The 27,619-nt window shown below is 37.8% G+C and overlaps 1 protein-coding gene across 1 annotated transcript in view; it reads right to left on the reverse strand.

Moving 5' to 3' along the window:
- MYO9B (myosin IXB) overlaps positions 1-22,072 on the reverse strand; it is a 34,511-nt gene extending 12,439 nt beyond the window's left edge. The window contains 21 exon segments of the mRNA XM_010286227.1: positions 28-177; positions 688-810; positions 1,376-1,486; positions 1,694-1,774; positions 2,239-2,361; positions 2,892-2,931; positions 3,953-4,063; positions 5,653-5,728; positions 6,305-6,500; positions 6,775-6,916; positions 7,530-7,651; positions 9,579-9,713; positions 10,000-10,116; positions 10,334-10,423; positions 10,886-11,015; positions 11,238-11,338; positions 11,480-11,531; positions 11,533-11,556; positions 11,683-11,745; positions 13,455-13,549; positions 21,236-22,072. Coding sequence (XP_010284529.1) covers positions 28-177; positions 688-810; positions 1,376-1,486; positions 1,694-1,774; positions 2,239-2,361; positions 2,892-2,931; positions 3,953-4,063; positions 5,653-5,728; positions 6,305-6,500; positions 6,775-6,916; positions 7,530-7,651; positions 9,579-9,713; positions 10,000-10,116; positions 10,334-10,423; positions 10,886-11,015; positions 11,238-11,338; positions 11,480-11,531; positions 11,533-11,556; positions 11,683-11,745; positions 13,455-13,549; positions 21,236-22,072 — 2,919 coding nt within the window.
- Between the last annotated feature and the right edge of the window lie 5,547 nt (positions 22,073-27,619).

Genomic DNA, 27,619 nt, shown 5'->3' on the forward strand with positions numbered 1-27,619 from the left:
AAGAAGATTGGCAATTCTCAAAGATACCTGTAAAACAATGGCTGCCTGCCTTGTTCTGAGAAAGCGTCTCCTTTCTAAAACCATCCTGAGCCAGCTCTGAAGGAGAATGATTTTCCTGATCACTTCTTTGTGTAGTGTATCCTGTAGTATCTGCCGTTCAGCCTCTTTCATAAAAACCTGCTCAGTTAAAGAAAAGTTCATCAATAAACAGTTAACAGGAGCCTTCCAGCCCCCACTGGAGGCATCTCCACAAGATAAAAAAAATGAGAATAGTAATTCTTATTACTGAACCAAACCTTATCAGCTGGCAGCAACTAACATGCCCATTACGTAAAAGTCCTTTTGTTCTACCAAATCTCAGTGTTTAGATTCTAAAACAGACAACTGTACTTAGAGCCTTCAAATCATAGAATCCTTCTAAAATTAACACACTGACCTGTTTGAAAAATGCCAATAGCTAACCATTTCCCAAAAGTAATATCCATACAATATAGAATTGTACCGTGTTGCAAGAGGGCAGGCTGGCATCAACAAGGCAACTATTAACATCTGTGTCAACCTTTAGAAGAGCTAAAATAGCTAATTTAAATACAAAATGCAGAAAAGAGAAACACCTGTAAATGAACTGCACTAAATTTTGCAGTGTACATCAGTATTTCTTATTGGCTTACTGAAAGTTTCACAGACCTTGGTCATCCCTATTTGATAGTAGTTTTCATCCAGTTTTAGTTTATTCAAATAAACACAAATGTCGTCTTTGGAGGCTTTGGCATTTTTGGGCAGTAACACCTGAAACTGGTCTATGAATTCCTGTAAAAAGCAGAGACAGCAAGAGATCAAAGTTCAAAAGCAATTCACATGTTTAGAGTTTTAACTAGATTTCTAAACGTAGGCGAAGACATCTGAGCTATAGGGGTTTGAAAGTACTTATCTCTCACTCCAAATTGAGCTATTTTTTCCTAGTCTGTAAAATGTAAAAAAAAAAAGTCTGCAAAATGTAAAAAAAAGTCTTCATTCAGCTTCCAGTTGATGGTAAAGAACACCTATATGTGACCTGTAAAGCTACACGCATATAGTATTTAATGGAAAACTTATTCACATATGGAGACAGTAACGTGCAGCACTGATTGCTTATACAGCCCTCGGAATGCTTTCCTTCGTGCAACAAGTAGAACAACTTACTGGTAGATGACTCGCACAATAGTTTAGACTACAACTTGTTACCATGCGGGCTCTGTCAAAACGACACTGAATTTTTAGTTCATCCCAAGTTGTCGTGAGCTTCATACGAAGAGAAGCACAAAAGACTCTGAGGCAATGCATGTTTTTTCCAAAAGAGCAGATATTTCTGAAAGCATAATCCACTTCCACATACCTGGAACGTATATTTGGCACTGTAGCCTGATCTTCTGATTCGCACAGTTTCTAGCATGCCAGTGTATCTTAACTGTTGAAGCACCAAGTTTTCATCAAAAAGCATCTCTTTCTGAAAAAGATCAGCAGCCAACAGCTGGTAAATGCCTCAAGAGTCCTATTTCTGCCCAGCGGAGAAAGCATATTCTGTTTTCACACCCCATTTACCTTTCACCTTCATGCTGAATGACAGTGGACAAGTCAAAAGAGGTACACTACAAGGCTTACACTACTTAGATCCTCAGCAGTCAGAGCAGCTCAGCTCTTAAGGCAGTCTTACCTTCTCAGCATTGGAGCGGATGCAACGGATGAAGAATGGCTCAGCTTTACCCAGTGTCTCCAGTAACTTATTAAGTGAAGTCTGAAATTAAATATTCAGAAACATTTTTTTTTCTTCAGATATCAGCATTTTGAATTGCAGTTGACAGCAGTACAGCTTAATCCTCAGAAATAAGGTTCTTCCAGGTCTGACGGGTAAATAAATCCTATGGAGGTTTTCCCATACTGCACAGCAGATCCCTGTATTTGTTTTTACTTTTTCTCAAGATAATGAAAAGTAGGGTTTGCATATGCTGTTACAACAGTGCTAGATCTGTATACAAGGATGAGGCTGATGGTACAGAGAACCAACACATCTCATAGCTTAAGGATAATCTCTAAATGCAGTTTAACTTTAGTCAAGTAATAAACCTTACTTCAAACAAATCCCAAGAATAAAAACCATTTTGTTTTTCAAGCAAGATCAGCCTAGATCAGACCAGGAAGGTCTGTTCCCAAGAGGTCAGGGTGCATGCAGAGCTGTGTACCACCACATCAGTCACCTACCTGGAACTGTGCACTTATGCTAGGCGGTTTCTTCTTTTTGTGTAAGTGCAAGAGGGATTTTGTAGTTCGATCATGCAGAGTCATGCTTACTATTAGTTTCAGAGATTTGGAATCCAGCAAGTTCTAGAAAAAAGTTTTCATAATCAACAAAGTACTAGTCTCTTAACTGAAGGGGAAATATTTCCATCTGCATCAAAATGAGTTAGAATGAAACCAGCTACCTAGAGCTCCACATTCACATGTTACATGTCACCACTATTTCTATTTTGGACCAAAATAATCTCGTAAGAGTGAAACTTTTACATTGCCCCACCCCAAGAGCGTAAGACAAACAAGGTAAATTCCATAATCACTGTGTTTGCCTTCAATGACTTGATTAGAAATGGCTTTATGTATTTACAGCACATCTAATTAAACTGATGCCAAATCACAGTTTTTTCCTCTTCAGCAATTCTTATAAAGGTGAACATTTACCTATCCTTTAGATTGTCAAAAAGGTAATTTTAGAGGATAAACAATACAACTTCCCTACATTATGAAACAGTATTTTCTGAAGTGAGTTCTGTCAATCAAAATGAATGTTCACAGTGAAAAAAAGACGACAAACCAAAACAAAACCCAAGATAAATGTAAAATTCACTGAATAACTTTACCTTGGGAATGATCTGCTTTTGTTTGATACCTCTACTTTTCCTGTTAAAAAATTAAAAGATAAATTTAGGAAAAAAATACACATGATTTTTGGTTATTTCAGCAAGCCAGAAGTTGGTGCAATTTGTAAGACGAGATGAAGGACAGGAGAAAATTAGCACAACAGCATCAGGGTGTGTTCATGCACATCTCTTACAAGTGATCAATGCAAGAAATGCAAACTGCTTCGCAACTTTTTTTTTTTTTTTAAACTCTGTAGGTATTGGAAGCTTTCAAAAGTGAAACATTTCCTCTAAAGTTAAAGCTATTAAAAACTGCACTGTTACATAAACTATTTTTGGGCACATTATTCTATTTAGCTTACTGTAGAGTCATTGAACTCTCGTCATAATACTGAGGCACTAGCAGATAAAAATACTTGATTCAGATGTTACTGCTGCTTGCACCAGAACCCCTGTTAAAGTACTTAACTGCTCACAGAAGGACAACACATGCCCCAGCGCTCCACTTACAAATTCTGATACACCTGAGCTCATCCCCAGAATCTCCTGGGCAATCTCCTCAGGCATAGCTCTCATCCACACACAGTGAACCAGAAGCTGTCGGAGACAAGGCTGTAGTTCACATCCTCCTAAGTTTACACACACTTATTGTACAACGGATCAGACTGATTTTCTTACACGTGCGTAGGTGTGCACACGTGAAGAGTCTTAACCCAGGAATATACGTAGCATCGGCATCCTGAATTTCAGAGAACTGTTAGTTATAACTTTTCGGAGATTTCATTGTTGAACCTTTTGCAGCAAACTACAAGCTGTACTACACACTTGGGTTTTAAAGCAAGTTCACATAAAAACTTGGTTTAACTTTCAGTTAATGCAATGAAGCAACAAAGCATTCTCTATAGCCTTTGTATTTTTTAGAAGGAACTGTTTTATTCTTAATTGTCTTGTTCAGCTTTTGGCAGAAGACAAACTTGGGACAAGTGTATTTTCTATGGACTAGAATAACTGCTCGGTTATTGTTGCACTTTCAAAGCAATACCTAGAGCACCAGAACTCACATGAAGTGGGAGCGGTGTTGAAGTCGACTGAGTGACTGAAGCAGCTTACAGGGATCACCCCCCTGCCACGGAAGTCCTTTTATACTTGCGATGATTTGTTCATGCATGTCTCTAAAATGATCCACAGCAAAACAAAGATGGCAAACAAAGATACACAGCCATGAGGGAGGGGAAAAAAAGGAGTTAAAAAAACAAGAGACCCCATCACCAAGTGTGCTCCAAACAGCAGCAGGTCAATCCCAGACTACTTTTTCCTAAGCACAAATGATTCTGATCTCAAGTCAGCACTTTCTACTCTGTCAGTGCCCTAAATTTAATTACCAGGGTCTCGTACTAAACTTACTCTCTAATTTCACCTTTTCATGTAAATTCTTGAGCCATCAATTCAGAGAAGAGGGAAATTTAGCAAAATGTACTTAATGGGCAAGGAAGCTTTTTGTTAAGTAGCCTTTTCAGATAGATATAAAAGTTTCTCTATAATCAAGCAGTAAATATTTTTATATATAGAATTTACTACTAAAATGAGGCTGCTGAAGCAGACTTACATCAGAAAAGTAAGCTAAAAACTAGCTATTACAGGAATACTTGATGAAATTTTGTTTTTCATTTCCATTTCAAACTTATTCACATGTTTAGCTGGTCAAAGTAAGCCTGGGATGGTCCCCAATTCGTGGCAGATTCCATTTTAAGCATGCACCGTGCTTGTGAAGTGTTGTGTCTTGGCACAGAACTTACCTTCTTTACTCTCCAGAGAGGCACAAACCAAAAATAACAGAAGTGTAAGAATCACTTCTGACTGTTAGATACTATCACCCTTCTGAGCTGCTCACTGAGGCAACAACATTCTTACAGACAGTTCCTTACTTCCCATGGTGCCTCTGAACATTTTTCAATATCAAGGTTTTGTTTCAAGATATCACAAGGAAACAGATATATTATGCTATGACCAATCCATTCACCCAAATTGTATCTTTAGTTCTAAGTTGCCACAAGTGACGGAGACTGTCCAGGACGAAGTAATTATGAAGTAGCATGAAGTCACTACTTCATGTGTACTTCATGGCTTCATTTTTACACAGAGCATGCTCAGAAGGTCAGTCTGTCCAGGAATGTGCCTCCCTGGCATTTAAGTGCGGGCCTATTTCTACTTACTTCTTGTTTTCATAAAAAGAAATGATGTCTTCAAAAGCATTTATATCGAAATCCTCAGAACAATCAAATGAGAAATCAAGCATTGAGCAGCTGCAAAAGGAACATGTATAAAACCTAAATACTCCATAGAAAGGCAAATATGCCTATACAGAGCCACACATGGAGGCAGTTCTGTAGGACTTGCCCTGCCGCCTAATCATGTCATATGGCTTCAATAAACATGAGTGCTCCTATGACTCCTTCAGTGACACAGACTGGCTGCAGAGGAACACACAATGCTAAAAAAACCATATATAAGGTACAGACAGAGAACTCAAAAACCCCGTGGTAAATGGACCTGAGGCTATGTCACCAACATTTGGTAGTACTGGGTCTTAGATAAAATAAGCTACAGTATTGTTTTGATAGTATTAGAGGCCCAACAAAAGAAGACAGAAGAAATAAAACTTGCTATTCTTCTTGAAAGATGTGGTTGACATCTGATACAGGAAAACACGCTCAGCAATTCAGGCCTTTTCCCTGATATGGGTTCAGTATGTGTTTCTCACCGATAAACTTTTTCTACTGGTGTATTTGATCTCTGGAGTTCTCCAAGGGGAACTCTGGGTCCTTGACGTACCACTCCTGTTGTGAAATAATCAACAAGTTGAATTTTGACAAAGCTATGAGCACTACAGACAAAAAAACCCCACCAACTGTAACAAGCAAAATATCTATCCAAGGGCCTGGAGTTTTTGTCTTTAGCTATCAAGCTAGACCCCTTTGTTTCTCAAATTCCCTACTACTAGAAAGTAAATTGCAGCTGCTTAGAAACGCTTTTCAAAATTAGTATTTAATCCTGAAAACTCATTTGAAACTTCAGGGAGGTCTGAGAAGATCAAAACCAGTGATAAGACAAGCATGCATACCAGAACTAGTACTATCTTCCCCAACTTTTACAAATAAGACTTCGAATTTGGCACAGCCTGCTGGAAATGGTGCATTTGTTGCAGGAGAAGGTCTGAATAAGCTCAGATAAAACAGTGACAATCTCTTCGGTGTGTGAATGCTAAGCCATTTTCACAAGTCAGTTTTGTCCTTAGTACCAAACCAAGAAAGCATCTGGATGATAAGGTTTGGCCATCAACTGGTTCTGTCAACAAGCACTGATCAATTGTACAGTGTTAGAAAGCATTTCCAGACCATTTTTTCATACCATACCTGCCGTCTTTTGAGCTCTCTGGCGTCCAGCTTCTGCAAAGACAGCCATTGCTTGAATAGCTGCCCGCAGAACTGCCCAACGGAACACAGCTACAGGGTCCATTCCTATCAGCTCCCTAACATAAGCACTGTCACTGCTTCGTAGTAAAGCAACAATATCTGGTCTCATGTAATCCATATTTTTCTCTCTGAAATCCTGCAAAACAGGAACATTGAACCACAAGCTCTCAGGAAAGCTGTGTTTTGACCCAAGATATTAATCGCTATTAAGAATAATTCATTATTCTAAACAATTCTCACTATAGCGAGCATTATCTTCAAGTCTAGACCACCACCACCACCAACCACCTAAAAAGTACATCTGAGGACACATCTGATCCAGCCCACTCCCAGCAAATTTTCTACACCCTGACAAAAACTATCAGAAAGGTAAGGAAAGTTTTTTTGTGGCCATCAGATCTATCACCTACTTTTATCTGGTATTTTACTTTCCCAGCAAAGTGTCGAATAATAAAGGCAGGCTCCATCACTGGGGTTCCAACAAAAAACTTGTTCTCCTCATGCTGCTGTTTGAATTTTGCAAGTAGAGTTTGGTTGGTGGCATGTGGAAAACTAGGAATACAAAACAAAAGAGGTCAGCTATTTTTCTCCAAATACAGGTACGTTTATTGAGGTACAAGGTGACAGACTAAAGGGCACCTACTGATCCTTGTGGAAAGTATTTTCTATTCCAAGATCTCTATATTGTAATTGAGATTTACACACCTGCTTTGAGTATTAGAGGTGGGCTTACTTTCTGGACCAAAACCAAACAGTTCCACACATAGTAGAATATTCTGAGGTTTCAGCATATGTCAATGCCTCCTCCCATTTCACCAGTCAAGTTTAGTTAGCACCACATTAACTATTTACCGCATTTACTACTTAAAGTTCCAAAGACTTATATGCATACATTGTACTTTAATTGTAATTCCATGGTAAAACACAAACGTGAAAGTTTCTAAGTCTGCTTAAGCCAAAGTTCAGTTTTAGCATCTGTTTATATCACCACCCTATTGGAGTCATTAGAAGCAAACTAGAGTGTAGATCAAAGTCATAAGATGACCCTTTGCTTCCCACAACATTCCTCTCCTTTTTAAAGTGCTGTGTTTCTGTTCCCTTCCACAGTCCTTCCCTCCTCCCTGCCACACATTTTTTTTTTTTCCAGAAGACGTTTGTTGCTTACTTGCTTTCTTCATCCAGAAGATAGAAGAGGCCAGTGGGCTTCTTGCTGATTAAGTGAATGCAGGCCACATTATCAGTATAGTCAATATTGTGCCAAGTGATCCCTTCACTCTTATATTCCTCCTGTGTAGCTCAAGAAAATTCCCTCATCAGTACAGTGCCCTGACCTTTAATGTCCTGTGGTCTAAGTGCTTATAAGACATCCTTGAACAGCTATGGCAAGTTGAGTTTGTTAGTTCAGGCAGCAGAAAAAAAAAATAAGGAAAAACTTATAAATAAGAACAGAACAGCAGGCATACTGGATCAGATCAAAGGTCCACTAGGCAAGTTACTCAACAACAGATGCTTGGGATAAAACTATTTAAAAATCAAAACAGTGAAAAGAATGTTTTGCTGTGCCTTCCCAGCAATCAGCAGTCCACAAACTTGGACATTACATCTACATCACGACATTAAAACCCTAGGTAGACATATACTGGAGGAATTTAAGTCTATTTTTCTCTTCCATAGTTCTTGTATTATGAGAAATGACAAATATTTGACATTAAGTTCCAGAATTTCTAACCACAACGTCAGACGAAATAACAGAAGTTTCAAAACAGGCAGGTAAGCTCTACACAACATCAACACCAGAACTTCCCTAAGGAAGCAATGTATACCGCTTAGGTTCGGAAAATTCGGAGCGTGCTCCGAGAAGAGAATACGAAGCTCCTCTGCTGAAATGACAACGCATCAAATGCTTGACATGACAAGCTTCCCATTAAGAGATGGAACCAAAAAATCAGTTTTTCTTAATGCTGTAAATGCCCACAGAAAAAGCTAATGAGGTACTAACGTAAAAAATGATATCGCACAGAAAATTAAGTAAGTTTTATGTTTAGCAAAAGACAAAGAGCACCTCTCACTATTCAATAAGATGATGATAAGAAATGGATTATTTTTAAGTAGGTAGAATTCAGTCTGCCTAATGACAGGCTGCTTAGTGTGCACGCCACATTACAGAACTGAAATGCCATTCTCCACAGACAAAAAAGCCTTTCTTTAAAAAGATATAGAGATCCCCCTGAGGGCCCTCATGCTGCAAGAGATACAGGAAATGGGTCATTCAAGGATTAAGCTTATTTGGAAAAATGGCATTAGAAAAAAGAAAACAATGCAACTATTTACTTTAGTTAGCCTGGATAGTACTTCTGACATAGGTTACAAAACAGGGACCTCAACGTCATGTTTACATACGAAGTTTGTGTGTTTGGTAATTTTCTTCTCTTTAAAATGCTTGTTTAAAGTTATGTACAAGTTGTTGACAGAATACCACATACTACAAAATGACTTCTCTAGTCACTCTACTGAAAGAAAGAATAACGTTTTAGGACAAACCAGAAAAAAAAATCCCCGTCTAGAGCGGGGAAAAAAAACCAACCCAAACCTCAGTCTAGAAACAGGATCTGTTAGCTCTTGCAGCACTCAAAGCACTCTATAAGAAGATGACACCACCTGCGAACAAGTAAATCAACACATGCCAGTAGTATCAGGATTTCAGAACCACTGCCAAGATCAACACACTGCATGCAGTCAGGTGGAAGGAGCAAAGACTGGTTATTAAATATTTACAAACTGACAAAAAGAGGAGAAACTGTTTCCCAACCCTTAAAAAAACAAAACAAAACAAACCAACACAAAACCAAACCTGAAACAAACACTTCATCTACGGATTTTTGAAGTTTACAGTTTCACCTGACTTCTGTCTGGGGTTGCCTGAATGTCCTTTTAGTTTCTTGCAGTCAAGCAGAAACTTAATGCTAGCCCTCTGAAGAAAGAGCCTGCTATCATTAGCATACGTAGAGCACTAGGTACAGCAAAGCTGCAACCTTCAAACAATACCATAATAAGCAATAATAAAACAAGAAATAAAAAAAATAAGGCTTTTGGAAATATATTCAAGCAGTTGTAAAAATTATGCCATGAGATTCCGCAGAATAGTGGCTAAGTTGTGTAGTATATGAGCACTTGATCAAAACAAGTTTCTGTTTCAGCAACTCTGGTTTCTTACCTGTTCCAATTTGAAAATATGCTGATTGAAATAATACTGAAGCTGCTCATTTGCATAATTTATACAGAACTGTTCAAAACTGTTGGTTTCAAAATCTTCAAATCCAAAGATATCAAGTACACCAATGGACAAACACTAAAAGAAGATACAGAAATCTAGTTAAGCAATCTGTCATACAGCGACTTAACCCATAACAGCCAACCATTACAAAAAGCGCTGCAGTGTATGCTACTTGATTTTGAATATTTAACAGTTATGTCTATCGTGAAAACAGAGACAATTAAATATTACCAAGAAATTTACCATGGACTTCAGAAGAATCAAAATTTATCCCAGACATCTGAACATGTCATCTATAGCATTGTCTGTTAAGTCTAAATACTCAACTGTCTACAAAAACTTGTTTCTGTGAGGAACTTACTGTAACAGATTCCTCCATGTCCTTCTTATTAAGGAGGGCATGATTAATTCGCAGAACAATCCAATCAAACAGAGCACTGTATAAGGACTTTGCCATTGAATCGCGAGCCGTTATTGCCTGCAGATGAAACAATGATCAGAACTTTGTTTTAAAAAAAACCTTGCCAAAGGTTACAAGCCTGAGACAAAAAAACCCCAAAATTTTCGTTTAATGCTAACTTCTAACTTTCCAAACACTCCTCGCTAAATATGAAAGTGTACCATATTAGCTTTTTTATCCCAATAAAGCAAGTTCCAGTCATTTAAAATCATTCTATTAGTGCTCTTTTACTCACCTCATTGAGACTATATGGCAAAATAAGCTTATCATTAGCAGTCACAGTTTTTCTTTTTGTTAGCACTTCTACTAGAATTTCTCGTTTAACCTTCAAAACAAGCAAGAACAAGAGTTACTGTCACCCTCAAATTCCCCAATGAGCAATTGGAAAGCAACAGTGGACATTACAATTCCCTCAGAGAAGCCCAAGCTCTTTAACAACAGCTGCATTTATCATTCATGAACTTCTTTAAGTTATTCTCAGCTTAGATTAATTTAGATGTTTCCCTATGGTAGCAAAGAACACATGTCCACTAAATTTATTCCTGCTCAGCATTATGATTACTGAGTAAACAAAGTCAAGTTTCATGCTATGGGCTGCATTCCATCCCTAACCCCGATAATTTCCCTAATTTCATCCATTTTCCCTCCTGTAAGATAAACGTTGTGGAAGTCCCATAAACCAGATCTATATATAGCAAACTGGGCAACAAGACATTCAAGTAAAATGCTGAGGTAGAGCATGTCAAAAAGGTATACAAAACATTAGCTCTAAAGAGAAATACTTTACTTTCAAGAGCTGGGAAAGGATGTCCAACACTTCAGGAGGTCCTACGTCCAACCCTTCATCACGACCTGTAGCTTTCTTCTTGTATGTAACGTTGCCCAAATAAAGAATAGCTGAAAGTATTGAAAAAATCCTAAAGAAGAAAAATTGAATTTTATAAGAATTTTCCTTATGAGGTCATTGTAACAGGTTAGCAGACTCAATTCTACCTCAGGAATTTGTCCATAAGCCCTCAAATACTCAGCTCTCCCTGCTTCCTACCGGACTAAATGTGATCCCAACATATATACAGCTTATTGCAATTAATGAACATTAACTAGCTATTAGTAACAAAAGCTTAAAGGATTCTACTTACTGTTTTTTTGTTGCTGAAAGGAAGCCAACCATCTCCATGGCTTGTTTTAATCTTTCGAAGTCATGTCGGAGATCTTCCCCATCTTCAATTTTCAAGTTATGCTGTGAAGATAGATCCATAATTAAAGGCAAAGAATGAAGCCCAAACACCACAAGGAAACAAGTATAATCTGTTCAGCTTTCTTTCATCTTTAACACAACAGACAGAAAACACTTATCAATGCATTCGTAAATCCAGATTACCTGATTGAGGTAGAAATAATCTTCAGGTTGCTTGAGGTGAAATTCTTTACGCTAAATAATAAAAGACATGGTAGTTCCTGCAGAGTCAATACATTTATCTTTCATGAAAATATAATGGTCTGTCTTTTATTCTAAATACTTTAAATGCTCTTAAACTCTTGCACTGATTATGATTGTGATAGTAAACTGTACTAATCTCTTACCTTTCATCTTTTTCTTGAGAAACGAGACGAGATTTTTCAAGCAGGTATTTTTCAACAACAGCCCTGAAGAGCCGTAAAAAAATGAAAAAAGCATGAAGGCAAAAGAAAAGATCTCACAAAACATCAGGCAGCAACTGCCAAGGGAGTTCAAATAATTAAAACTGCACTAGAATATACAAGAGAATATCTTATTCACTATCTCAAATCTAAACCAAAAAATTCAGTATGCACTATATTGTAATTGGAACAAAGAGAAATACCCAAGGAACACCTATCTTTAGTGCTTGGTTTTAGACGACATAACTGGAAAAAGGCAGACGAAGTTAGAAAATTGCTGATGAAAAATTCTTAGAAGAAACAAGGTACGTAGAGTGCTAACAATCTGTTATCTACGCCAAGATTAACAGTTTTCTGACAAGGAATGCAAAGACTACGAGACCCCAAAAATGTACTGGATAAGTGTCTGATTCTCAATCTAACAACTTTGATCGATTTTTATAACATTATACATGTCAGCCTAAAATGGAAGCCAGACAGAAAACCCCTTACAGTTTCACAAAGTAATCTCCTAAATGGTAATCTAAACTCCTTGACATGGGATACAACAAATGAGGCCAAAGTTTGAGCAGCTTTTTCTCACGCTGAAGACAAAACAAAAGTGTTCAAATTGTACCAATCTCCTGAGCTAGTGTTACTTCATCTGAAAAGATGCCAATTTTGTTCAGAACGACACTCAAAACAAAAGTGGTACAGAGTTCCCCATCATTTACGTTACTGCCATTTTGTAAACAGCAGACATGAAGATGAGCCAAAGGAAAGACAATGGAGCACAAAAGTCAGCGATAGCTAGTGACACTCCATAGTGCAGCGAGCTTCAGCTTCAGGCAGAATTCTATACCAATATTACATATTATGGCGTCGAACCTAGCCTAGCACAGGTACATCTTGACAACCTGTGTGACATATTGCTACAAATTTTGCAGATACAAGCGTTAAAAATTTAAGATGCATTTTACAAAGCAAGATCTGAAAGAAATTATTTTATGGCATGATGTTAGACAAGTAACACCACAAACATTTGCACACAAATTACTAATATCACAGCAAATTGTTGGACAAAATTCTTCACTTGAAGTGAAAGTGCCCACTACTAAAGAAGAGTGAAGCATAATCTTTGATTAATAATATTGAGGTACTACATTAATATGACATTATAGCATGTACTACAGTGTGAAAAATATAAATAGAATTCTAAGACTCAGCTGTGACTATCAGATATTAAAAAAATAACTGTAAGTATAGAATATTTCAAGTTCGCCCTTCAGATAGAAGCATACAATTTCAAGTAAGTAAAATAATAACGTTACAGTTTTCCTAAGCTCTACAACCGGTGGTTAAATTGTTTCTTTAAAATAGCTTCCTGAAATCTATTTCACTTCTCTCCCAACTCATCTTAAAAACTCAGATCTGCTGTCTTTAGTTACCAAATGGAGAGGACAATGGGTGTTATGGAAAAAGCCTTTATTTAACATGAAGGGGAGGATGCAGCAGCAGTCAAATTCTTAACCTGATATGGCTGTACAGGAAGGTAAGAAAATTATGCATCACCTGATTATTCCACAAAGCTCAGTCAGAGAGTGTTGAAAACTCTACATCGGCAAGCTATTCTCACGAGAAGAGCCTCAGTAAGGTGGTGTTTGATACACAAGAGATTCTTCACTAATTCTAAAAGCACAGCGATCAACCCCAGAAGAATCTCATACTGTACTTACCCTCGGACAATACCGTTCTCTAAATAGTTGACTTGAATAAACTTTCCAAAACGACTGGAGTTATTGTTATGTGCTGTTTTCGCATTTCCAAATGCCTGTAATAAAGCAAAATAAGTTAATTTTCAATTCAACTACATATGCCAACACATAGCTTTTCAAGCTCTTCTGTTCATTGTTCAGCCTCCTGTTAGCTTGCAGCATACATTCAAAATGCTACGGAAATGGCAGCATAGAGATACCAAAAAGGCAGCTTAGAAAGCCTCCACAGCTGCTCACAGATCTATATATGTTTATTATTTGCCCTATGCAATAATATTTGCAGGACCAAGGGAGGGGAATAATACATTTAGATACTTGTAAGAGTACAGGAAAGGTAATCGCAGCTAAAGAGCGCAAATCAGCCTCGATCACTAACGATTATGACCTTAGAGAGGATATTCAGTAGGAAGACGACGGCACAATTACTATGAAATTGCCCCTCCCATAGAAAAGCCACAAACTACATCAACATTCCCTAACATGTCCTCTGCATGAGCCACACTTAAGAAGGTGACTTATTGCATCCAGAAGTCCAGCAGAACTAGTTATTGGGAATGTCCTTAACTTTCTCAACTCTTAACTATGCGTTCTTAGGTTAAGAGAAACTTGTTATGCCTCCATTGCAGGAGGCAATCCAGCATAAACAGAAGAAACCCTGTGCAAAATGCAGTTGTTTGGAAAAATACACCGCTTGGTGTAGACTATCACCAGCAATTCCTGCCACAGATATTTCCTCTTAAAGCTCCAAGCAATTAAGACCTCCATTAGGAAATCCGCCTCCCCCAATATAGAACATTCGTAGAATGATTTCACAAAAATGCCACCCTCTTCCTCCACACACACATCCGGAGAACGATGGACGTGTGAATACTGTACACAACATAGAACTAAACTGTTTACACGCAAAACTGCCCAATTTTGGTGTATATGCTAGGGGAACGGTGTTTTCATAACAGTCATGTTGTCTGTATATTGAAACTCTTCCTCTTCTCCTCTTTTTTTTTTTTTTTTTTGTGTTTTTTCAGACTACCTTTAAAGGTTGCAGCTGCACTGCAGCGTGACACTTGGATCGCTATTTCCAAAGTAGATTCTCAAAGCTCTCTTGCAAGTAGATTACTGTCAGCTGCCCAGCAGGTTCTCAGAGACTCTGAGAAACTTCTTATAAACTGGGAAAATGTCCATAGTTCTTCAGACAACCGTTATTTCTGACCTAAAGGAATAAGATAAAGGAGCAATTCCTACACAGGGTGAAAACCCATAGGGTGATTCTGCTGTAACTTCACAAAAGTCAACAGATTTCTAAAGAGAGAGGATTTGGGTCCAGCAATGCTGGTAGATGACCTGGGCTGAGTTCAGCCTTCTAATTTCTAGAGACCACGCTACATGTCTCATAATGCAAACAGCATCCTCGCTCAGATTTTTCAAAGCGAGCATTGACCAGAGTCATCAATATCCTTTTGTAGCTACTATGCGAGAAATTATGGCCCATATTACTGTATGCATAAAATCCAGATCAACTCCTTACAGTTACCAAACACCACCAAACCAAAAGTGGAAGTCCAGCAAATCAGCACAGCAAATTGTCTGCTTTGTAAATAAAAAACTCGATATTCCTCTCCCACCAACAGTGGCTCAGCTGTGGCTCTCTGAAGAACACCATCCAACTTCCCATTTAGTGTTTTAAGAAATCTGTTGTAGTGAACTTTGCCAAGCTGCAGAATAGTGGACTTAAAAATTGATTCTTCTTTTTAGAAGGTTTTCTAACTTAAGCCACCAGTTAACTATCAGTTTACTAGATAGATTAAAGAAACTAAAACACCCTATAGCTAAATTTGCCACATTATTTTTCCATAATAAATATTTTGGCATCATAGAGTTAAGAAATCCCATAACCCGGGCTTCCTGAAAAACTTTTCTTAGTGATTACTCATGTATGCAATGAATACAGTTTAAAACTAAAGGCTCTTATGATCTCATGTGTCTGGTATTTAGTCAAAGCATACAGCAAATTCTTAAAAGCTGATCTAATATTATCAGTTTTTAGGAAACTTTTCATGTACTGAATGGTTTTCTCATAAGAGCCTTTAACATCTACAACTTTTTAAAGAACATTCCAAGTCGCCCAACATTTTGGCTGGGGAAGGGTTTTTTTGTAACATCTAACTCTAATCACTGCTATCATATTCTTCAATATACTTTGATGAGTTATCTATATAAGAAGTTGCATTCCTGCCTAAAATCAGAAAGGTGCAAAAATTTGAAATGTTAAATATTTTGGTATTTAGCAATTAGTATCTTTAACCTACTGTAGCTTTATCTTACAGAACAAGGATTACAGACGAGAATTAAGCTCCCTTATTACCTAGCCATTGCTCTGCATGGAAAGCATCTTTCATGGGTAATTCTAGCCAGCCGCTCTATACATAGCTCAAATTCAACTGAAATATGTCCCTGGTTTGCCTTTACAGAGAGCCACCTACACATTTACAAAATAAATTCAGAAGACGTGAGGGGACAAGAGACAATTTCAGCTAAAGAGAAATAATCATTTATATAACCAACCCCATTTACTGTTTTCCCTTGTGAGTCCATGAGGAGACAGATGAAACTGAAACCCCAAAACTAAACATCTCCAATGCAGAATGCTAGCTATATAAAAAGAGGGCGAGTCAAAAATAGCAGACCAAGACCGGCAGGAATCAGAGTCAGGATAGCCTATTCTGGGAGCCAGGAAGTCATCCAACCCATCCTCTTACCTTGGAATGCAAGGGGCATAAACTGGAGTCTGCTACTCAAAACTCCTACAACAGTGACAGCTTTAAAAGTGTTTGGAAGAAAGACCAAATTCTCCTTTTATTTGCTGAAAAAAGAAAATCCCAAACCACACACACGCTCCTATCATCTACCTCAGGAATACAACTAAAAATCTCACTTAATTCTTTCATACGAATTGCCAAAATCTGAAAAAGCTATCAGAGTTTCTGTGTAAACCACTCTGATCCATGGCAGAACTACCACTGCACAGACCAATCTTTGTGCCAAATGACTTTGAAGACTCAAATTACACACCCTGGAAGAGGAAATGACTGCTTCAGAGTTGAACTCAGTTTTGTAGTGGTCTCCACAAACATGCTGCAAAATATCCACTCATTAACACAGAAGTTGCAGTGTTCAGGAAAATTTTGCAATTCTGCATGCTGCATGATGTTCTGGGGAAGTCTAAGCAATCCACATGGACTGGATCTCTCTCTCTCTCCAATATATACGTAAAAAGGACAAGGTGATTCTTCCCCAAGAGATGTGTGCAGCAGGGAAAAGTATGCACCAACACATTTCCACCAAAAAAACTCCAAACTAGTAACATCCAATCAAATGGAAAAAGGAAGTTCCATTCCTCCTCTTATTATGATTCTGAAAACAAACACACACAGATAATAGCCTCAAAACAACTACTTTCCCTTAAATAGAACAGACTACACCCACTAAATATATATGCAGACTTTTACGGCAAATACAAATGAAAACCAAAGTTGAAGCACCACTTAGCTTAAGTTCATCTTATACCAAAACCACAGGCACAATGGGGCTGTAATAAAGAACACAGAGCTCACAGCAAATTGCTTTACTATGTTTTCCATAGAATAGTAAAGCATAAAAGTTTACTTTCTACAATGACATGTAACAAGCTTTTTCATATGCTGAGTTCTAGAAAACCTCTAGAAAAATCTGACTGTGCTGCCAACGTTAATTAATTCATATTTACAACTGCCTTCTTCAGAAAACCACTTAGCGAATGCTTCCTGTTGGACTTTCCATTTCATTTGGGCCTTAATCTTCAAAGAACAATTCAGTACCATTAACAAATCTTCAACAACACATTCACATGAAAATAAGTGATGCTTTTCAAAGTAATACATGAAAAAGATTATAGGAACTCCAGTGTTTCCATCTGTCCTGCCTCTCCTCAAGCTTCCATTTCAGAAGGAAATGAACTTTCAGCACACTAAGAAAATAACTTTGGAAATAAACCCAGGGTACTATGGGTTACACTTTAACAACAGACAGCAAGGTAACAGGAGCTTTGCTGCCAGAAGAGGAAGCTCCAATTCCCTCTTACCATGTCCCTTGCCACATGCTCCCATCCCCTCGCTCAATTTTCTGCCATTTTACCAAATTAATTGGCTTGAAGAATCTGACAAGTTAACTTTAGGTCTCCAAAATAAGTTCAGAGTCTTAGATTGCACACTGTGCATTTTATATGTGAAACATGTGTTTCAAGACAATTTTCCCTGATGAAAGGAAAATCCAAATTTCTTGGAAACTTCTTAAGTGTGTATGGGAAGGTTTAATTTATCTTATTCGAGACTCTAAAATAAACAAAGGTTTGATTCACTATTCCCAATTTGACCCAAATAATAGTTCCCAAATGTAAATTCCTTCTTAGGACTTCAACCATAACGAAACTGGACTTAACAGTCAATACAACAAGGCAAAACTCCAAGTCATGGAACTATACTTTAATCACTAAACTTAGAAGAGGATGAAAACGTCAGAGTATCTTAAAACAGAGCCTATCTTTAACTTCCTACCAGTTTTAAATAAACTGCTCTTCACTACAGATGATCTATGTTAGCCTGAAGAAACAATTAAAAAAAAGAAATCGGAGAACAATTCCTATACAGCTAAGGCAACTATATGTCTCGCATTAAAAGCCAGCACAAAATACAGCTTTAGGCTGTGCTGAAGCATCACTGTCCCATGGAAGCAGCCAGCCTTTCAGATTCCTTTTCCTCTAGAAAGCTGCAAGCAGTGTCAAACGTAATCAGAAGTAGTGCAAGTTACCTCTGCTGATCAGATCCCCAGCAAGGAATCTTATAAACAGCTCAGACTCTGGTGCCAAGATTGGGCAAGACGCATCTGAGGGTCAGAGGCGAACCCATGACCAGCTTTCCTTTCACTAGCGCACGTGACAGCAATTGTGCTAGTAGCATATTTAATTTTTAACTACACTGTCTCAGTATCATGTATTTAATTTCTCAGATGTTTGAGAAGGTAGTTACAAGCAACAATTGAGGTCAAATCTCTTTTCATGGTACAGCTATAACTCCACTCTTCAAACTGTAGAAATTGTGAACCAAAATATTAACACTAGTTTATCTTCAAATGACTTACAAATTTGAACAGAGATTAGTTGGTCAACACAGAAACAGGATTTGGTAAAAAATGTTTCCAAGTTCACTAAGTATGCGATGAAAAAATTATAAATCCACCTCCATAACACACTAATAGTTCTCACCTTTCTGTGCTAGAAATGTTTACTTTAATTCCTTGAACTTTTACAAAAGGTCAGCCTATAAACAGACACATTTTACTTAGGTCAGGAAAATAAGGGGTCACTGAAAAGGGGAAGTTCTTAGCCAAAATGCAACCAACTTCTACACCATAAGTCAGGGAAACAGACTTCAGTCAACAGTACTTTTTCATCTTTCATGAGGACTCAACATAAAACTTCAAAATTAAACCGAACATTCTCAAATAGTTTAGGCACACTACAAAACTGTTCATGCAAAAAATCCCCTGAAACATCCATTTAAGAAAAATTCCCTTTTACCACTTCAGTTCCCTTAAGTAAAAACCCAAATGAGTCACCACAGTTGGATTTAGAAGTGACCCACTCTAACAGAAGAGTTTGTCGTCAGTTTAACTTCCACAAAGCAGAGTAAGCTTTCCGCGCATTCCTCCCCGAGACTAATATTTGACTTTTTTTTTTTTTAACAATTACACTTAGTGACTGGAATTGCACAAGAGCATCCATATTGGGAAACGTGGAAGCTTCACTGCCCACTGAATCTGCTCTGCAGTACCCAAAGTAGGATAGTTTGATTTTACTTTTCTATGTTCTAAACCTACCATAGCATCACTTTTTAATGTGCCCTGAAGTTATGTGAACAGACAAGTGTATTTCCACTACCTTAAATAGTTGTGCCAAAATCACAGGTACCCCAGTGACTTATTTTAGCCCGTACAAACCTCAGCCTCTGCAAGCTTCAGAAAGGTTTCTTTCTCTGTAATTTCAAGACAATGAATAATAGGTTTAATACAAAAACATCTGTCCAACTCTGAAAGATGTTTTACCATTCAGATGTTCCTACATTTTTTCATATTTAGTTTTCATAAACCGCTTTATCTTTTGCAATATTTGGGAGGACAAGTTTACACTAAATCAATTTGCGACTGACAAACCCTCAAAGAAGTGGAGCAAGAAGTTTCTCTGAGAATTTCAGAAAGAAGCCCCGTATTTTAGACAATATGTACTCCAACAGTCACGTTAGAATCCATTTGGCAAGTTTGCAAGGTCAGCTTTCAGTCAGTCACCGTATTTCTAGCTAGTAAGACTATTTTCTCATGAAATGCGTTACTAAATGCTCAGTGAAAGTCTGAAGAAGTTGCAGTAGTTATGAGAACCAATCTTACTGTAGAAAATCACAAATGCCTCCGCATGAACGTTCACAGACACACATAACATCTACCTGTGACTCCAGCAAAATTAGTAATTTTCATTTTGCATTGAGGGATGTGTGCGTTTCTCATTCAATGGACAAAAGGCAACACAAGATTTTACATTTCTACCTGGTTTGACACAGCTGTATCACATCCGGTAGACCAGGATCTGAAACAGTTAATTTTATCAAAGGCAGAAAGATCAGCTGATCAAACAGTGCTTTCCACAGTGACCCCTTCCTGTTTTCTGTTTAGAACTGCAAACTTGAACTCCAGCAACCAACAAACCTCAAACAATTTTACTTCTTCTTTCAAGCAGCAGAAAGCAAAGCAAAAAATGAACTTGCATATATTCCTCATTCTTTACAGGAAAGCTTTCAAATCACTTTCATAAATGCAGCACATTTTAAAGTTGAACTTCATTGCTTTTTCACATTTTATCGAAAAGCTTTAAAAAAGCTTACATTTTTTTAATTGAAGTGTTGTTACATTTGAGAATATTTAAACCTAAAAATTACAAATGGCTGCGTTCAAGCTCCTTGCTGCTGAAGATTTTATTACAGGTCAGCATTACATCCATGCAAGCTTTCAGAGTCTTTCAGATGAGAGAGTAAAAGGTAGAAGCTGAAGTCTAAAAGATCAGTTTAAGTTTGTCCTGCTATTACCTAATGCAAGACCAGCTGTACCCCTTCTCATGTGTTTAGTTTTGCTTTCTATTAGAAATGCTGTTGCAATTAAAAGCCAAAACCAACTCACACTTTCTCCCCAACTAACAATGTTGCTCTCTAAAACAAACAATTGTAGAAAGGAAATAACTCCCTCAAAAAGTGACTTCATCAAAATGCTGCAGGACATGCTTACACACAAAGGCACAATTACACTAAGCAGTTAATGTTTCAGTGGAACAGCCGTTTTATGAAAACATTTACGTACGATTTGATTCAAATGCCATCAAAACTTTAAGATGGAAAACACAGGTAACCTCTGTCCCAGAATATTAGTGTTTAGTGGTGGAAAGTTAAGTCAGATATAAATTCAAAGCAACAGGAAGTCAACTGAACGGAAGGATGAATTAAGGAAAATCAATTAGAAGCAGTCGACCAACACAGCCAAATACCAATGCAGCCCAGTGATATTTAAAGCCTAAACCAATAGAGGACTCAAAAGTAGAATTCAACAGCAGTTATTTGAAGTTTTCAACAAACAATTTTCACAGAAGGAAATTTTAGCATTAAGTTTACCTCCAGAACTGGTCCAGCTCCTAGAATCGTTCTCTCCACACCACTTGCGTACCCTTTCTGGCTCAGTGCCGTGAGGCAATGAATTAAGAAGTTTGTGCTTTGAGTTTTCCCAGACCCACTTTCACCCGATATAACTATGCACTGATTAACATGTTTTTTAAGCATTGTATGATAAGCCACATCAGCAATGGCAAAAATATGAGGCTCCAGCTTCCCAAGCTGATGATTCTCATACATCTTGACATATTTAGGATTATAAATGGGCAGGAACTTGAAGGGGTTAATTGCAATCAGAATACTTCCTGCGTAAGTATAAATTTTGTGTTTTAGAAAGCGGCATTTGAGATTCTCTAGGAGTGTGGTCTCTGTTAAGTTGGGGAGATTGCACAAGTCATCAAAGTCCTCCTGATGCCATGGAAGAAAACCCCTTTCAACCAATCGCCGAGCATCTGTCTCCTTGGAAAGCAATTGCATCTGGACATATTTGATGGTCCCATCAGTGTTCCTTTCTTGTAAAAGAAAGTAGTACCCATCCTTTTGCGGATGCTCATCCTGAGCACGACGAGGCCAAAGCAAAACCCTATGAACAGGAGAATCATTTATATCAAGTACCCATTCTTCACCACCCGATTCTTTCACTTCCACGAGAACATAATGTTTCGAGACATCCAAGTTTAAAATATTGATCACATCCTTGATGACATCTGAAGATGTGCTGTCCTTGGTTGCTGTCACTTTGCAGCAGGGAGCATTTTCTGATGACAGTTGGGGGTAAATATGAAGATTATAGGCTGCCTTTGCCTGGCAAACTGCACTGTCAGCATCTTTTAAACTCATTCTGCCCCCAAATGGGCTTCAGTCTTCCACTTCCACTTAATATGCAGTGCCCATCATCTGAAAAAAAAAAGAGAAAAAAAAAAAAGTCATGTGTTAAAAAAAGCATACAAAAGGTACTAGGGCAAGGTACTATTTTCTGGAGGACGAGAATAAAGTTCTGAAATAGTCTAATTAGTAAAGAACAAATGCACTATTTATGCACATCAGCGGTATTATTTCAAACAGTCTGTTTAGCCTATCCCATGGTGTGGATAGCTGTCACAACATCTATCCATTTTTCACTCTTCCTTCTATTCCTGTGCCATCCCTTCCTCCCTGTTACAGCAACGCAAGCCTTCATACAGCCACAAAGCACACTGAACTGGAATAAATGTCTGAATTCAAACTTCCTTGTTTCCCCAGGTTAGTTTTAACTCAGAAAGTTTCCCTGACCTGGTTCACTGTACGGCTACACAAACATTTATTCATCCTCCCACATAAATGCTCCCTTAAAGCTGCACAAAGCAGCTTGAGGTAGAAACAGGGTTTGATCACTTCGTAAATCTGCAGTCACAGATCAGTGCTGCCATGATCTACAGCAAAAGGAGCAGTGCAGAGCTGCAAGGAGGAAGACTGTTCTGACACCGAGATCCACACTTTTTTTTTTTTTCGTTTCCCCCAGCTGACCTGTTTGCATGAAAGGTACAAGATAGGTACAGTATTTACCCCACTCAACTTTAAGGAAACAGTGCCCGTAGCTGATCAGTGCAAATACTGCTGTCAAGACCTAACCCTGCACACCATAGTGATTTCTTGAACGTGCATAATTCACCCAGACAAGAGACTGCTAATTTCACTTGAGTGAACCACATCCTTGCTACACAGAGGTTTGAACATGCTTTTTGTCTTCCATTTTAGGTAACAAAGTAAAATTAGTCTTATTGCAACCACTTTTCAGTTCAGCTAACAAGATCCCAAATAACCTACTTCATTCACAAGCTTTTATACCTATCACATCAATTCTTTCCTCACTGGGTTTCAGCAACCTCATGCATGAGTCTCCAAAAATAATTAATTCTGATTGCTTTCACCTCCTTTCATACCTGATGCAGGCCAGCAATCTAACTTCAACCCACAGAAGTCAAACTCCTCCTTACTGCCAAGTTAAAAGCCTCTAGACTTAGTAATATTCTGTGTGCCTTTGCCAATGATTTTTCTCTCAACTGGAGTTTGGTACACCCAGATCACCAGGACCAGGTTTGCTTACATTGCTTTAGTTCAACACTTCATTAGCTTATCAACGGGTAGTAAAAGGAGAAGGATATAAAGTACCCCTTTGTTTTAATAGTCTGTAAAACTTCATACACAGAACATCAGTTCAATTTTTGCTTCAAGAACAAAGTGTTCTAATTATGCACTTACATGCTGAATATATTAAAAAAAAAAGAGGCAGAGAAATGCCAGTGAAGTTGGGTTTTGCCACTAAACAACTGCACAGGAACTTGCATAAGGCCACAGAGAGCAATCATTTCAAATTAAAATCAGTGGAGTTGGAAGCATTTAGCTGCCACTTCCACTGCAAGTAATGAATCACTTCACAGAAACATATGACACAGTTCTCCTCATGAACAGCCTCAGAATAGAGAACTGTGCTTTAAGGGAACTCTGAATAGTAACCTTACAGAAGACATCGTTATACAAGCTGGATCATTTTTAGTGGCTACTCATCAAAAGGAAGGCTGAGCAAGCCACAGACAGCAAGACAAACCACAGCGCATCTCTGGTCAAGCTCTATGATCCCTCTGAGAATGTTTTTTTTTTCCCCCATTAAATTTTCTTCATTCATTAAGGAGAGCTTATTGCAAGAACTCGGTCATACAGAAAGATGGACCAGTAAGCTCAAAGACCCCTCTCCTTTTCCTGTAATTATCATTGACTAGTAGCTAATAAGTCTGAAGTACCTTTGAAGTAATTACGCAAGTGTAAAGCGCTCTTAATCTGTAGAAGCTCAAACACCTTAAGATATAGTAGAATCTACAGTAGACTGCTGCTCAAGGGGAAGATGAATCTCTAGCACAGACAGAAAAAAAGAACAGTGACTATTTTCCTCTCAAGTCAGCCAGCCAGTTCAAGGGACAGTCTTGTGCAGACTTCCTTTCCCCCCTGCCCCCAGCAATTAGTTTCAGACACACAGTCTGGTATGATAGAGGAAGTCCTCTCAGTAAGCATTTTCACCATAACAGCACCCTAAGAAATGCGGCACCAACTTTTTGGCCACACAGAAGAGCTGGTCCTAGGTCCTGACCTCTGACTTTACTGATGGACATTTCCTAACTTCATCTCCAGTCACTTAAGTAGCACCCTACTACTCTTAGTTACTTTCAGTTTATTTACCTGAAAATGTACTACATGAGTCCTAGAAAAAAACAACATGATCTTTAAATTCTTCCATCTGAGAATCAGAATGAGAATACCTAGTCATTACAAATAGAGGTTTGAGAAAAACCTGCTGTCCTCCAACTACTTGTGAATTTTCTTAGAAAGGATATCAAATTCATTTGAGGATAATGCTGCTCTAGAAGAGACAGGCTTTGGTATACCTCTGATTTTTATTTCAAGCAACAGATTAGAACATAAAAGCAAAAGAGCATAGAATGAACAGATTGTAAATGGGTTACCATATGAGTCCCAGTATTCAATTAAGGACAAGGTGTCATCAAACAACTGGAGGATTAGATTCTAGTGAAGTTGGCTTCCTCGCAAAGTAAGCATTTTCACGATGGTTCTAAAAGAAAGAAAAAAAAAAGAGTTACTGATAAAGAACGTATCATAGAGAAACTGAGAAGACAGTAAGTAATCAAAAGCTAGATCAATTATATAGTCCAGTAGTATAGGAGCAAGGAAATGAACGCCAAACAAATTTCAGCTCAGTTTTTAGATACATAAATTCAAATTTAGAAGAATTTGAAAAAATCTGTACTGGAGGGATGGAATGGGAGCTATGCTGAAATAGGCTTGAAAACCATAGCGCGTAAACACTTAAACACAGTGTTCTAATATAACACCACAAGCGTGACAGCAAATGTAATTCACGGATAAACGTCAAATGAATATTTACCATATTACCCTTGTACTCAGAAGGTACAAGACCAATCCTGCATCTAGAATATATCCGAAATTCAATTAAGCAGCTGAGGTAAGAATGGCAACAAAAAAAAATCTGCTAGAAAATACCTCCTTACAGCAAAATACTCTAGAAGCTTTGTCTCTGAGAAACACACAGGGGAGACTGATATCAGTTTAAGTCCTTGCATGGAGAACTAGAGTTTGGTAACAACCACAGTCTGGAGGACAAAGCTGTAACACAAGTCAGTGCTGGAATTCAAAACTAGACAAACTCAGGCTAACAGAAGGCATAAATGTCACCAGAAGGCTACCCTACACTGCGAAAACTTAACTGACACTAACAACGAGGCCCGATTGCTAAAGTGCTTTTTAGAAAAATCAGCCAGTCCCCAGCTACAGATGTGCCAAAAATTAGAAAAGTTAATTAGGTACCACCCTCTCATTTATGTCAAGAGTGGTCTGAACAGATGATTACAGTGATTCCTTCTAATTTTATGATCTCTAATTATTTAGAAAAGTTGTAAGCGATTGAAATATTTATTTAATGTAATTTGGCTCATGAAGCAAGCACAAGCCTGAATTCAGGTGCAGAGAATACTGGAAGAAAAAGGAGAAATACAACAGTAGAAGGTAATAATGAAACCATATCAGTCAGCATGCAAAACAGCAAACTCGGGAAAACAGCAGCCTAACCACCACTGTTGAGTTCTTTCTGTAGATGGAAATTCTGCAGTTACCTAATTTTCTTTCAATATCCTTTCTTATAAGAAGCTCCCTTCTAATGCATGGGAAAAAAACCAAAGCTGTGTGTTAGAGAATTTAATAAGTGGGAGGCAGAAGCTGGGACTAAGTACCCATCAACTAATTTTAGACTTCACATTCAGACTCCTTCCTGTTTTCCTTAAAATGTTTTACTTTTCCACAAGTCTTCTGTAACACCAGTATACACCTTCACAGCACTTAAAATTTACTAAGTACAGTCATCAGCATCTACAAAACACAGCAAAGCGTTATTTTCCACCATACTCCTGTTTTACAGATGCAAACACAGAGTTAGTCAAGCCGGGCAAGACAAAGAAGCTAAACATTCAAAGCTTTTGATTCTAACCTTTCATTCAAAACATTAGACTCTATTAATTCTGTGGGCACGAGTGGGGCAACAGCTGCATGGGATTAGTTTGTTAAAGGATATAGTGACATACGATTTGCACACATATATATGATTTGTGACAGTGGTTTTATTGTGCCAGTATAACATACGCAATCTAATGGTACTTACGTCAAGTGAGATTGAAGTCAATCTGAAATAGTGCTACGCAAATTTAAGCGTAAGGTACCAGTCACAGGCCACCTTTACTCAACTATCCTAGAAGGATAGAAAAGGTCGAGAAAAATGGAAGCAAGACTAACCAGTCTAAAATATCTTCTCGGGATTTTGTTACTTTTCCTTACCCCATCCTTTGCAAGTTCTACGAACAGTATTTTTGTTAATAGCACTAACATTACAACCTTATACGGCAACAGTCTAATGCCATATTTATTTTTATATTACCTATCTATTAGTACTTTCATGTGCTTATAAAAAAAATAAAACCCCACTGGTCTTATCAAACAATAATTTAAGCGAACATGGGGCTGTACTATTTAGTCCATCCCTGGAGGATTGCTTATACTTGCCACTTTAATTGCTGAGTAGGGCAACATTTCAGGTAACTACTTCAATACTTTGTAGAAGAAATGCAGTAGGCTACATAATTTATCCTCAATCTGTAATTTTACTTTTTGCTCAGACAATGTTAATAGAAATATAAAACCAAAAATTCCAATTTTATATGGCAATTTTGATGGTATTTTCAGGTCTTCATTAAGCCAATAATTTTTTTTAATACACATTAAAGCAAACATTGTCCACTTAATAATGTAGTAAAATTCTAGAAAAGAACTTCACCCCAATGAGCGCAGGGTATCTGTTTAGTTTAAGTAAGGCTATAATTTGAAGCCACATATTTAGTCAATGAATCATAGTGAAGCTAAAAAGGGAAAGCTGGAAAGCTACCATTACAGCAAAATTGTTGAGGATGAACTTTATAATATTCTAGTTCTTCACATTTTCATGCACATTTCCAGTGCTGCATTCCTCAAACTGAAAAAGATTCAAGCTTTTCCCATTGTTCATCAAGTAAATTTCAACACAAAAGTACAAACATATCACAAGTACTTGACCTTTAATGTTCTTGACTATCAGAATTGCCGGTGACCATCCATAAAAGAGACCCCTCCATCTGACCAAACTGAAAACATTTAGCAATTTCAAAACTATTCAGCTATTACTTATCCTTGATAAGTAATATCCTTGATATCCTTATCCAAAGCAAGGAATTTCCAGCAAGACAACAGGCTACAGAGATACCCGAAAATTTCCACAATTAACTGTGCACCACA

This window comes from Phaethon lepturus, unplaced genomic scaffold (assembly GCF_000687285.1).
Source record: "Phaethon lepturus isolate BGI_N335 unplaced genomic scaffold, ASM68728v1 scaffold56584, whole genome shotgun sequence".
NCBI classification, from domain to species: domain Eukaryota; kingdom Metazoa; phylum Chordata; class Aves; order Phaethontiformes; family Phaethontidae; genus Phaethon; species Phaethon lepturus.